Source organism: Tetranychus urticae, chromosome 3 (genome assembly GCF_039701765.1).
Source record: "Tetranychus urticae isolate SD_2017Ah chromosome 3, NJAU_TeUrti_SD_1.0, whole genome shotgun sequence".
In the NCBI taxonomy this organism is placed as follows: domain Eukaryota; kingdom Metazoa; phylum Arthropoda; class Arachnida; order Trombidiformes; family Tetranychidae; genus Tetranychus; species Tetranychus urticae.
Genome location: NC_142960.1, coordinates 12,651,673 through 12,664,862, shown reverse-complemented (window position 1 = coordinate 12,664,862; position 13,190 = coordinate 12,651,673). Strand labels below are relative to the sequence as shown.

The 13,190-nt window shown below is 33.0% G+C and overlaps 1 protein-coding gene and 1 long non-coding RNA gene across 3 annotated transcripts; both read left to right on the top strand.

Moving 5' to 3' along the window:
- The first annotated feature begins 463 nt into the window (after positions 1-463).
- On the top strand, positions 464-2,015 carry Snup (snurportin-1). Its single transcript, XM_015925903.3, has 3 exons — positions 464-755; positions 868-1,504; positions 1,584-2,015. Exons 1-3 carry the CDS (start codon positions 580-582, stop codon positions 1,737-1,739), a joined length of 969 nt encoding a protein of 322 aa, XP_015781389.2. The 5' UTR covers positions 464-579; the 3' UTR covers positions 1,740-2,015.
- Positions 2,016-8,582: 6,567 nt separating this feature from the next.
- On the top strand, positions 8,583-12,104 carry LOC107360153 (uncharacterized). 2 transcript variants are annotated; one of them, XR_016199371.1, is made up of 4 exons: positions 8,583-8,787; positions 8,911-8,938; positions 9,446-11,586; positions 11,666-12,095. It is a non-coding gene; the product is annotated as an uncharacterized LOC107360153 (long non-coding RNA). The 2 variants fall into 2 exon arrangements; XR_016199370.1 differs by lacking the exon at positions 8,583-8,787 and having other exon boundaries at positions 8,795-8,938; positions 9,446-10,797; positions 11,019-11,586; positions 11,666-12,104.
- The last annotated feature ends 1,086 nt before the right edge of the window (positions 12,105-13,190 follow it).

Here is a 13,190-nt window from a genome sequence, read left to right as displayed (position 1 = left end):
ATGTGAATTGATTTTTGCTAATTTTTTGTTGCTTTACATGTAAATAAATTGGAATCGAGTGGAATAGCTGAAATTAGATTGCATTAAATTTATTTAATTTGTGAGTAAAGGTAACTGAAATGTTAAAAAGATGAATGTTAATTTTATCTAATTTTGATTTTTCTGTATTGTGATATTTTTTTCACTTGTTTTGAGCACAACTTTTTAACTTGGAATGAGTTTAAGGTTAAATTTAAGCCGTTTTGTTCGTATTTTGACGATATTTTAGCTGGATTAACTCATTCTCGTCATCATGGATTTACAAGGAGATTAATCTTCTTAATATTTTTTATTCTAATCTTAATCTTCTTGTTTCAATGTAAATCTCTTTAAATTTGTTATTTGAATTTCCTGGTTAAATTTTTGGTAAAGAAGATTAGAGGCTCTTAGCAACAGTTGCCAAAACAAGCAGTCACATTAGCAACGCGCAAATATCTTCACCGGTTGAACGTTTTTTCGTTCATTTCTTTATTTCGCTTATTTACATTCTGTTCCAAGATCTATTTTGTTTTATTCTGTGATATTTTGTGATTTAACATCATGACTTGTAACGATACTCAACCAGATTTGGGTAATTTAATTGAAAAGCTGGATGTTGGACTGGAAGTGTCTCAATCGACAAAAATATTCAACCCGCATCATATGTTGTATAAAAATAAAGCTAATGGTACTGATCCTGAGAAAAGAAGGCAAATTTTTTTGCAGAACCAAAAAATGTAAGTAAAATTTTTCTAACCTATCACATTATTTTCGAAATGCTATGACTCAAATGGCTACTATCACATCGACATCTTCTAACTGACATTCTTCAACTTTCTTTTTCTGCAGCAAACGTCGAGATAGTTTGATGAAGATACGACGGTTAACTAGTATAAGTATCGACATAAGTGATGAAGAGGAGAAGTTGAAAGATGAAAACATGGAAACAGAAGCTTCCATTTCGCAAGGCTCGATCGATGATGACGATAAAGAGGAAAAGTTTAATAGATTTAAAGATCAATTGATGCTGTCGGAGTGGCTTACTCGAAAACCGTCTGATTTTGTTGAAAATTGGTTCCTTGTTATCTGTCCAGTTGGAAAGAGATGTTTGGTTGTTGCTTCATCTGGACAGACAAAAGCTTACTCACGAACTGGTCATTATATATCATCCTTTCCATCTTTCTTACCTGGCGGTAATCGACGTGATAATTGTGCATACCGTAAAAGTGCAATACTTGATTGCATTTACTCTGAAAGGGATAAGACTTATTTCATTTTAGATGTTATGCTTTGGAACCAGAGTCAGTTCTATGATAGTGAAACTGAATTAAGGTTCTATTGGTTAAACTGTAAGATCAGAGAAGAATATAATAATTTATCAACAACTGCTCCTCTGAATCCTCACAAATTCATTCTATTAGATCATCATGGATGCGATGATCGTTCAATTATAGCTGGAATTCAGTCTTATTCTTACAAAGCAAAGGTAAGAAAAAATTTCATTCAAACTAAAACTTGTTTTATTTTGCTTCGTAAAATAATTAGATTTTAATTTTTCTTTGCAGATTGATGGACTACTCTTTTTCCACAAAAAGGCCCACTATATTCCTGAGGTTTCCCCATTGGTTTGCTGGCTTAAACTTAACATGTTGAAAGATGTTCTTAACATTGACATCGATATTACTTCTCAAAATCAAATGGACATTGAGATTGAAGACTAATTTTGGATATGATTGACTTTTTCAGCAATTCTGAAGCTTACATTGCATTATATCTTGATAGGAAATGTACATAGTATTGTTAATATCGACGAAACCTGATGGATTTGTCACTATTTATTAAGGCGAGCTATTATGAGCCTGATCTAACAACGAAACTGTAAATTTTGAAGTTGCAAATAATGACTTGTTTTTAATTGAATGAAATTGTTCATAAATATTGTCCATCCAACTTGCCTCTTCCAGAATAATCATAATTAAATTTTTTCTAAAAAACAATCTTTTATTTTTATTTCTTCAATCTTCTTCTAATGAGCCAACAGTAACGAATTATTTGTTCAAATCTGGTTTGCTTAAACATAAGATTTTATCATTCCAATACTACTTTTTTCGTCAGCATACAATACGCTGAACCATAGCGTAAATATATGTGAATAGATATTAAATCAATGATATCAGCTGTCATTTACTCAGATGCTTTGATGTCTAATCTAAGCAAAGAGGTTCACAGAATCCCTGTAAATATTGATCAAAGTGAGACCAACAGGTTAAATTGTCGAAATTATCAATAAATAATTAGCTTTTTATCTTCATTTGTTTTTTAATGTCAGAAATCATTTACTAATGAAGATAAGAATGGTTAAGAAGATAAAAAATGGGTGCAAAACTGACGAAATAGTTGATATGTTAAGAAATCGTATAAAAAAAGTTATTATTAACAAAAATCGATACACTTTAATCATTATATCAATATGTTGGTCAGTCGTTCTGTGATTGTTGTTAATATCATGAAAGTATTGATGGATAAGAAAAAAAATTCCTTGATGACCTCATTCTCCCTCCTGGAGCTTAATTTTCACCAACAACAAAAAGAACCAAATCATCAATCAATTTGCATTTTCACACTTACAAACTTTTGGTTAACATGTAGAAAGGAGCTGTTAACAGAGGTGACAATAATGATTGTTACTTGATTGAAACTTACAGCGTAAAAATGACAATAATGACATTCTCTGAACACAAAGCAAGTATTTTTTACACCTTTTTTTGCTGCAATACCTTTATCTGCTCCATTCAACATCAAACTGGCTCTTTTTGTTTTATACCTTTCTCTCTACTTATCACCATTTTTGATTAAAACACAGCAACTTTGATATCACTAAACGACTTTGCCATCATTATTAAATTATTTGCATGTCCAAACAATGTATCTGTTGCCATTAAAATTGTCATTACCATTAATATGTATCATCCTAGACAATCACCAACATCAAGCCCTACAGTTAACTAATGCTTCACCTTGTAACGGACTCAACCAGTGGTCATTAGTTGAATCTTCAAAATTAATTTTCAATCGATTACCTATTTTCCAGTAATGGTGTACAAAGTAAATGAAAATTGTGTTCTCTTCACTTTACAAGTCCAATCGAAAGCTTCTTTCTGACCCATCAACATTAACCGATTTCCAATCAAAACCATTTTGTTAATGAATTTTGGATGATAACTTCTTTGACCCTAGTTCAGCCTTTAACTACCAAAATCTTCAATCGTAAATTGTGATTAATTGTAAACCTAGAAGAACGAGCTGATGCAACAAGTGAATCCAGAGGCCTCTGGGCTCGTACGATCTCAGGGTATCCTATCAATTGTGGTTCGCATACTTGCTGGGTACACATTGGTTTGCCTCATTATTGATATTGGCTCAATGGTTCATGGTGTCACCATAATCAACAGAAATGAGGCCGAGCTTTCAGATTCCGAGATATCATTTGGTAAAATATTTCTCATTACATCAACCATTATATCATTTTTCCTTGGATTTGCCATTATAGTTTCAATAGGACTTAAAAAGCGTTATGTGACAATTGCTCTTGGATTACTATTTATGATCGCCGTCTTCGTTTCTTTAAGATTTGTTAAATTCAATTATAGTCTAATTGGCCTGGCTTCTAATTCCATTATTACCCTAATCGCAGTTTTAATCGCATTTTTCATTAAAACTTGGAGACGAACCCAATACGCCTAACCAAGAACGAGTTTCCTGTTTTCAAGGGACAAAAAGAAAGAGAAACATATCAACCTCTATATTTATCAAAATTAATGTATCATTGTAATTTGTATTGCTTACCTTACTTGCCAATTGATCAAGTCCGGATTAATATTCAATTGTAAATCTTTATTTATTATAATAGATCATGAAATATGTAAAGGCTAAATTAACAGTTATTATCATTTCATATTCAACAGATATTTTCAACGCAATCTCAGCAGTAATGTTGCTCCGATTTTCATCAATCGATCAATTAGAGGAAAAGCAATGCAGGATCGATGATCAGAATTGCGGGAAGTATGGATATAATTGGCCTCAGCTTTATAATTAGCATGAGACACTTGATCACTCAATTGATTCCGAGCAATTTGACCCTAAAGTTATTCAAGAAATTAATCTAAAAAACCAAACTAGCAAACTCTTCGTCTCTCATCTTTCTTAAATGTTTAACTTATTTCGATTATTGTTCACTCTAAAACTATTCTGAAATAAAATGGAATGATTTATAAATTTCTAAATTTCTAGATTACGTTTGATCTATCAGTATCACCCTCGAAGATGATTCAGCAAGGCGTAGTGTTCATGTTAGTTCCGTAATGTATTGATAACACAGTAGAGCACCTAAAATGGTCTACAAAATATCTCAAGGTCAGCAAAGCACTTTAAACATAAAGGAAACATAAACATAAAAGGAACCCCATGAATTGATAGTTGGATAATTAGCAATAAATGAAGACTTAATTATAATTGAGCTAAAAATGCCAATAAAATTCATAGCTGCCAACCTTGTAAATATGTAAGAATAGAGTGACGAGAAAGTCTCGGCAGTCCATAGCTTTTATTATGACTACATCCAATACATGCTCTTGTTGTTCATTAAAGAGTAAATGTTTCTGTTTCAACTAATATAAATGAAAAAATGAACTTATATAATATCCAAAAAAAAGTCGCAAATTTTCTAGAAAATGCGATGACATGCTGAAATCGAAAAGATGGCAGCTAGTTCCGTTATATTGGTCTTTGACAGGTCCCGATGTACTGTTAGTGAAATCTAGGTAACGATTTGTCGATTCTCGGTAAGAATAGATTAAAGCACTACCACGAGAAGTTATGAGATAAAACCCTCTGGCTTCGCCCTCGGGTTTAATTCTCATAACTTCGAGTGATAGTGGTTTAAAATATTACCACTACGGAAGTAAAAGATGAAAGTATTAGTAATGAATATTTTCAAATAGCTTAATGCATTTGAATCTCTAAAAGACTATCGCTTTTCCATGCAATCATATCTGGTCAAAGATGAAAATCTTAATCTAGATAATTTAATTATACATATTGACAGCTTTATGTTCAGACGATATTTATGATGAGCGCTCGTAAGATGCTACATAGTGAATTTTTCACTTGTCCTGATTGCAAACTGATTTTCTGATTTCATTCGCTGCATTTACTGTGTTTCTAAGGAAGCTTTTTTAATGGAGCACTCTTAACAGAGCGTTCCCAACGGAGTGCTCTATTTTCCATATTGTTATGCTCACTTTGTCTTTTAATATCATATCTCAATAAAGCTTATTTATCCTATCTATCATCCATCAAGTCATTTACGTAACCCTTATGCTATTCTTAATATTAATTATCTGACTATGATTTACGAACATATTTATAGTGTGCGACATCTATTGATGTCGCATGTAACTACTGATTGTTTGATTAATTGTTAAATCTAATCCATTGTTTTTTAATCCTTTTAATTTCATTTTTATCATCATCATGCCTAAAAATTGTAGGCCAGATCCTGTTGAAAGAATTATTTCGCTCCAAGCAGAAAATCAACGTTTGAGAAACTTGGACTCATATTTACGTGAACAATAGATTCACAAATAACTATCAACAGAGAGGTGCAAGAGGATTTTTATCGACATTTTAGACACAAGAGCGATTATTGTGACTACATAATGTGCAAACTGTACATTTTACAAAGACATTTGCAAAATACTCATTCGCATTAAAATTCTGTATATACTCAGATACTATCAGTGAGAATCTGATACAGGTATCCGATAGTATTCTGTGAACATCTATCACGAAAGAGTAACAAGTGTAATATTTAAAGATGCCTTCAAGATTTTCAACAATTAAAGAAAAATTCAACCTGCTATTGGGCTGTATTGCGGACCACAATTGCGACATTGATGGCTGGAGAAGTGGACAAACATGGGCATATTTTGGAGCCGAGAGCTAGGACCTTAATCGTTGTTGGCGATTTTTACGCTGATATTGATCGTGGTCAAGCGCAGATGACAAAACCTTATTTGTTGATTTAAGAATTCGATCTAAAAGCGATGTCCACAAAAGACACACAAAAATCTACGATCTCGAGGGTCGAGAGTTATAAAGATAAACAAGGACTTTAGAACTTTTGCTGACCTGGTGGAAACCGGTGATCCTCTTTTCTGTGATTGCATTGAAAATCTGATGGACGACTGGGACAAGGCGCATCGTTTGCGACCACATGTGAAATTTTTAAAAAATATTCAACTGGTTTACAAACCGCAAAAATATATGAACCCTTTCTTGTCCCAAACCATATGATCTTTTTATTAAATCTTTTGTTTTTATAAAATGACTTGAATAAATTATAAAAGTCTTTGTTTTAACTTTCAATATACTATTTCAATATTATATTTCAATAGTACAAAAAACATCAGAACTTCTTACGGTTTTAAATGAACGTGTTTGCAAGCAATACAAGGATCATATTTTCGTTGGTTTACAAGAGGTGCCGAAAGAAATTTGTGACCACAGCAATAACTTTCTCGAACAGGTCAAGCCAGAAGTCAAGGTGGAGATAGCGAAAGCCTAATTCATTTTCAAATGGATGAATCCCATTCAATTTCCCCGGCAAAACACCAAGCAGAACATCCTGTCGGTATTGGGTTCATCAATACACACCGGATACCAGATACGCGTAAGGAAGACCGTAGAATTTATTGAGCTGTATTGCGGACCACAATTTCGAGAATGATGACAAAAGGAAAGGACAAACATGGGCTATTTTGGAGTCACGTGTTACGGACTTAATTGTTGCTGGCGATTTCAACGCTCATATCAATCGTGATACAAGCAAAGATCGCCAAAGCCTTACTTCGTTGTTGAAAGAATTCGATCTTGATGCGGTGTCCACAAGAGAAACATATTTTTGTCAATACAGCAACATTTCTGCATTTCTAAACAGCCTACCAAAATTCGCAAAAACCTCAACACCATAGCAATGTTAAATAAGTATACCAAACAGACAAAGACGTTTTCAAATATCTAATTCATCACACATTAAACATTTCTATTGCAAACTTTTCGACTTGAGTGATTTATTATAATACTTAGGTGACCCTAGTGTTGTTCATGAAAAATCAAATTTGCATGGATCCAAAGTAATAAAACCTAATGTTCTCTTGTTAAGATAAAAGATTTCATTCGCCACTTAGAAATCTTGTTAGAAGACAGTGGAGGTTTCAAGGAAAGAGTCTACGGACAACGGTATTCACTTGCAGCAATTTACACTTAATACAAATTCATTTCGATTGTAATAAGGCCAAAATCAGGTTTTTATCGAAAATTCTTTTTATTATTGCCCAAATGACTTCTTATTCAGCCGATAATCCGAAGAATTATTAAGAAGAAGGAATTCTCAGAAATGATGAAGAGATGAAATGTATCGATAATGAAGTGCAAATGCCCTAAATTTTTCAGAAAATCTGTTCAAATTTTCTGATAAAACGCATCTTATCATCGTTGTTCAGTATAATTATATCTCAATAAGACATTTTTACTCACCAGCGGAAATGAGCTATCGTTTTTTGCAAATACAGAAGAAACACATGCGTAGAAGAAGAAATAACTTGTCTCGAAAAATTCCGGAAAGCACTTTGCAAAATGCTATAAAATTCTGACGGATTTGATTTCCTCAACTGTGATTGCTCAGAAAAAAGATAGGAGCCTTGTAGAAGAATTTACTGAATCCATGAGAAAAGTTAATGTTATTCCCGCTGATGCTAATTCAGTAGTTATTATCGTTTCTAATAATAAAGCATAAAGATATTCATTCATCATGAAGGACTTTTGCTGTGAAGCACAAATTCCTTTGCAAGTGATACTGATAAACGGTTAAAAATCAATTTCACTCAAATTTAGACTTAATGGGTTTGTAGGGCAATACAAAATGAGTATATTCAGTCAATTTGAGGATTTCTCTGATCGACAGTTTTTGAGAAAATAGGGTTCGTAGTTGAAATTTTGCAAAGCTTTTTATACAATTATGGAAGCAGATTTTTCATAAAGCTCATAAAAATGACTTGAACCTCGAACCTTGAAAAACCTCGAAGCGAAGCCCAGTGTTTTATCTCATAACTTCGGTATATTGTAGTTTAATCTTTATTAGATGTTGAGCTGAAACAATTTCGTGTTAAATTGAAGACTATATCTTAAAAAACTTACAAGGAAAGTAACATTGGTAAATGACATACCAAGAATGGTCTAATTCATCATCAAGATCCCAAGAACTTTGTGTATTTTAATTTTAACTTCATGCATTACACTCCAGGCCGACATGTGGAAACCTCATCGAAATATTCTCGGGTCAAAACGTGATGTCTAGTCTAATCATTATTTTTTGTTAATTCCATGCGTTTAGTTACTGTAAATTATTGAAGCACTAAAACATTAGCTTTTAGACGATCAGTTGAATAATCAATTGAAGCACAACTTCACATCTCACTCGTTAGATGGCACTACTCTCTCACAAAAAAAACAGTTGCCTGAAGTACAGTAGTTAAGCCACCAGAAACTTTATATTAACTACTGTTTAATGAAAAATTTAAATTAATGTAGGATTTTGATTAATTTCAATGAATCAATTGATCAAGTCTGGTTTAAGATTCAATTAGCAAATCTTCTCGATTATAAACAATGAAATACGAAAAGACTGAATACAGTATTTTCAAATTAGTAAGTAACTATTAATTATGATTTTTTATATTCAACAGATTATCTTATTCGTAACTATCTTTGCTTTCTTCTGCTTCGCCAATGCAATATTTAAACTCGATTTGGCCTGGGATTCGATGCAAGACACAAAGGATGCATGTTATATATTTATGTGAGTATTTACAATATTTATAAATTATCTATACATCTATTCAGATGCAATACAAAATGTGAATCTGAAGCAAGTTTCACCTTTCTCGATGATCAGCAAATAGGCCTTTTCATCATAATCATCTGTCTCATCTTTGCCATTCGGTAGCATCATCCTTTCAAACTTCATCACTCATCTTTAGATGAAGAATGAAAAGGTGAAAGAAACTAGGAAAAGGTAAAAGCATAGTAAAGAAAGGCAAAAATGATAGAAGTTAGTGATTTCTCAGTGGAAATGTTCTGATTGAGATGCTTGGTGCTTAACCTTTAACAGTTATTACGAAAGCTTTAAAGTGATGCCAAGAAAAATTTGTTGACAGGTAATAAGAAAAGGCCGTTTAGATGATAGTAAAGATTAAGTCTTTCATCTGATCACTTGCTTTTTCCCTCTTTATCATCCATTCCTTTGGTTCATGTTCATCTTACATTTTATTTTCATCTTTTTTTTTTCTTTCTTTCTCTTCTTCAGATCGGCCTTTCTAAAAAAGATTCAACCATTAGATGAACAAAAATGACTTGTATCACCACACTCATCAAGAAATGATAGTTTTTTTCACCATTTCTTTCCTTTTCATCTTCCATTCTCTCAACATTTTTTCTTGTTCTCTTTTCTTCTTTTCATCTATCATTTTCACCTTTCTCCCTCCCCACCCTTTTATGCACATCATCTTTCATCTTTTTCATTCACAATCATCTCAAGAGGCGTTCTGATTAATGTTAACCGATAAATAGACGTGCGCTCAAGACCAAGATTACCCTACGGCTATCATTGAGCCATCAAAAAGAGCAAAAAGGACTGAGAAGATGTTGAAGCCAAAAGGATATGTTACCAAGAAAAAGAAGAGGAAAGAGCAAGGAAAAGATGAGAGTCAAGCCAATCATTGGAAAATGGATTGTGATGAAGAGAGGAGGAGGAGGACAAAAAAAATGTATTAATGAAGTGTCCAAAGGATGAAAGAGCAAAGCCTGGAGGCATCGCGATGAACATGATTGAAAAAAGTGGCTTCACTTTACCCTTTCTTACGATCATTTTTCACTACATTTTAAGGTCAAACTGGATGACATGATAGGGTTAACTCGACTTTTCTTCCACTTTGACTTGCAAACTCCTTTAGACCTTTAGATGTCTTATAGTATTACAAATATCTTCACACTTCAATCCCAAAATGTTACAAAAAGTGGACCCAAAAAGAGTCAAATAAAAGGTTAACCAAGATGGAAGATGAATTGCTGAATAAAAGGAAAAGTAAAAAATGAATCTCATTTTTTTGTGTTTTCATTATCATATCAAGTTCACACTTTACCTGGAATTGTCAAATCAACTGGTCCAGCCAAAGTCACTCAACATGAAGATTATTGATATTAATGGAATTTCGATCTCAGAACGACTCTTGGCGTGAAACTTTGACGATTGTCCAAAATATGACCCTTGGTTCACAGGGTTACAAGCGTGTAAGTTTGTTTGAATAAGTTTGAATAAGCGTCACATAATAATGAGACCTTTAACAACACTGTAAATGCCTTCTCTGTGTTTAACAAACATTGATAGGCAAAGGGTTTGCCCTTTTACCTGTCATGTCACATTACCTGATAATCAGGCCAAAGGGTGTGAAACCATAGATGGCATTTTGGGTCAGACTGATTACAGGTTGACTTTGATTTCTCGTTATTTCTCCATTCGCCATTGTTCTCATTATTTGACTTTTCCTTTTCTTCTTCTTCTCCTTTCATCTTCATCATCATCATCTTTCGTGTCTTTTTTTGCTGTACAAAGATGAATATCAAGCTATTTATCAACATTGACATGTAACCATGGGAAAGGTAAAACGATATACCCTTTTTGGCTGTTGTGTGTCTATCTGTGTCTAATGCATAGATGATGTTATCAACTCCATTCTTGATACTTTCCTATTTCCTTATTATATTAATATAACCAAGAAAACACAAATACATCAAATACACAGTTGATACACACGCAAAGCTCTGATTTACCCGGCAATTCTAGTAATTTTTATGTTAATATCATTTTTTTGTTCTCAAAGCAAAGTCATTTTTACCATTTAAATAGTGAACTTAAACCTGTGCGAACTGCACTCGACAGAGATTTTAAATTGCCGATGATGGCAATGATTGAGGCCCAACAATGGCAAGAGATTAAAGGACAAAGTAAAATGAAAGCCAAAAATGGATTTATCAACCATTAGAATCACTATTAATATCGTAACCCAATCAAATTTAGGGCAACACATCGAGTTGGAAAAGTAAAAAGATTTTTGTCCCTTTTCTTTCGATATTCATTTATGCAATTTGATTAGATGCAGATAAAGAGGAGAAGGCAATTCTTGCCGTTCAATTGAAAATGACGGATGTTGTTTTGTTACATGTAACCTCAAGTATTAAATAACATGGGCAACACACAACCACAAACCTTTCCAGGCAAAAATACATTGTCACCTATAGACCAGTAAAAAGTGGATACAAACACCGCAAGTGTACCACTGTTGATGTATTTTTTGTTTTGTCTTATCTTCAAATTGTCTTCTGGGATTCCTTCCCAACCATCTCCTCTCCTTATCATCTTCAGTATATTAGCTTTTATGACGATTCAAGGTATAATATTGGTTACACTCAGACACTTACACAATGGATACTTATTTTGTCTTCTTCTTCTTGTACCCACAATCCCAAGTGACCAGTGAGGTTTTATCTCAAAGGTAATTTGATATGGGCTGTTGTTTATCATCATCATCCTTCCTCCTCCTCATCATATGGACTCAACCATTTGGATCATCACAAGTAACAGATACAAGGGAATTAACAAAAACATGATCTCGCATATCACTTTCCTCTAATTTATATTACAAGTTTGGTTCCACTTCTTATCCACTTCCAATGATAAACAACCGAGTTTTTTTCATGCTTTTTTATGCTGTGTGGGTGAACAAGATAAACAAGATCAAAAATCATATTGTAAATGAGTTACAAAATGATACAACATTTGAATAAGAAATATAAATACATAGATTATCATGAAATGAGGTTAAATAATTGCATGAGAATATTGTTTTTTCAAATTTTCAGTTCTGACAATTTATGTTTACTTTTTTTTCATTGACATTTCCTTTTTTGACAATTTTTAAGCTTATTGTGGCCTCGACTGTTTTGATTGGAAATATTGGATTGATGATAACATCTGATTAGATGATCAGTTAACTGGTTTTGGGTTTTCATTGTTACCATCATTCCCTAACAGCAATCTCAACATTTGGTAAGTGGTATCAACAGTTATCAAAAGTAATTTGATATCATTGAATATGAAAAGTGCACAAGATGAAAATATACTGATAATGTCTCAAATGACTTTTACTTTTCTCTCTTTTTTTTATCTTCTTCTTCTTCTTCTTTCTTTTTTAGCTGTAGACTCATCTTTAGAGACAAAGGAAGGTTATTGCAGTGGTTAAGGTGACGGTGGTTGATGATTGCATCGAGTTGGTGGTTACATCAAGCCTGTTGTGGGGTGAAAAGAAGGAGGAAAAAGGCTGAATGTTGTTATCCATTAAAAAGTTTACTCGACTCTCTATTCAATTGACTTTTTACAGCCACCAACAGTCATTATAACCATGATTATTATCATCTGATGGGCACACTGATTGCTATCAATTTAATCGTTATCCAAGATACTTCAATGATATAATAGACACAAGGAGTTGAGGATAAAAAAAGAGACTTTTGATTTGCAAATAAACATACGGATGTAAACAAAATCTGAACACACGTATGATTTAATGGACAATAGACAAAAGAGGAAGAAAAAAACTAATCCAAATAAGGTAATCATTTGGGTTAATCTTTAAGATTGACTGGTGTAAAGTGATTCACTTTGAAATTTTGAAGCCAACAACTGTCTGAAATTTGACGCCAAAAAGTGAATCTCTTTGCCTCATCATAATCATTGTTTCATCCTTTCATCCACATTCATCTTTCCTAACCAAAATTAACATCCAACCATCAAAAAGAGTATCATTTTTATCTCGAATCATCTTTCCATTTTCCAATCTCTTCCATCTCCTGCTGTCTCATATCAATCGACAGGGTTAACGGTAAGGTTGCATTTTATTTGGTTTAAGGTTAAATTGAAGGCACAGTTAACTGTGATAGTCTTAGTGACCCTGTTGTTCAATGAACACAAGCCATCACTCAATCTTGATCCACAT

Excerpts from the sequence above, each read along its gene's own strand:
- Snup (XM_015925903.3), top strand. The coding sequence starts at position 580 with ATGACTTGTAACGATACTCAACCAGATTTGGGTAATTTAATTGAAAAG. Across the intron at positions 756-867 it reads TTTTTGCAGAACCAAAAAAT|CAAACGTCGAGATAGTTTGA; the intron begins GTAAGTAAAATT and ends CTTTTTCTGCAG. Across the intron at positions 1,505-1,583 it reads CTTATTCTTACAAAGCAAAG|ATTGATGGACTACTCTTTTT; the intron begins GTAAGAAAAAAT and ends TTTTCTTTGCAG.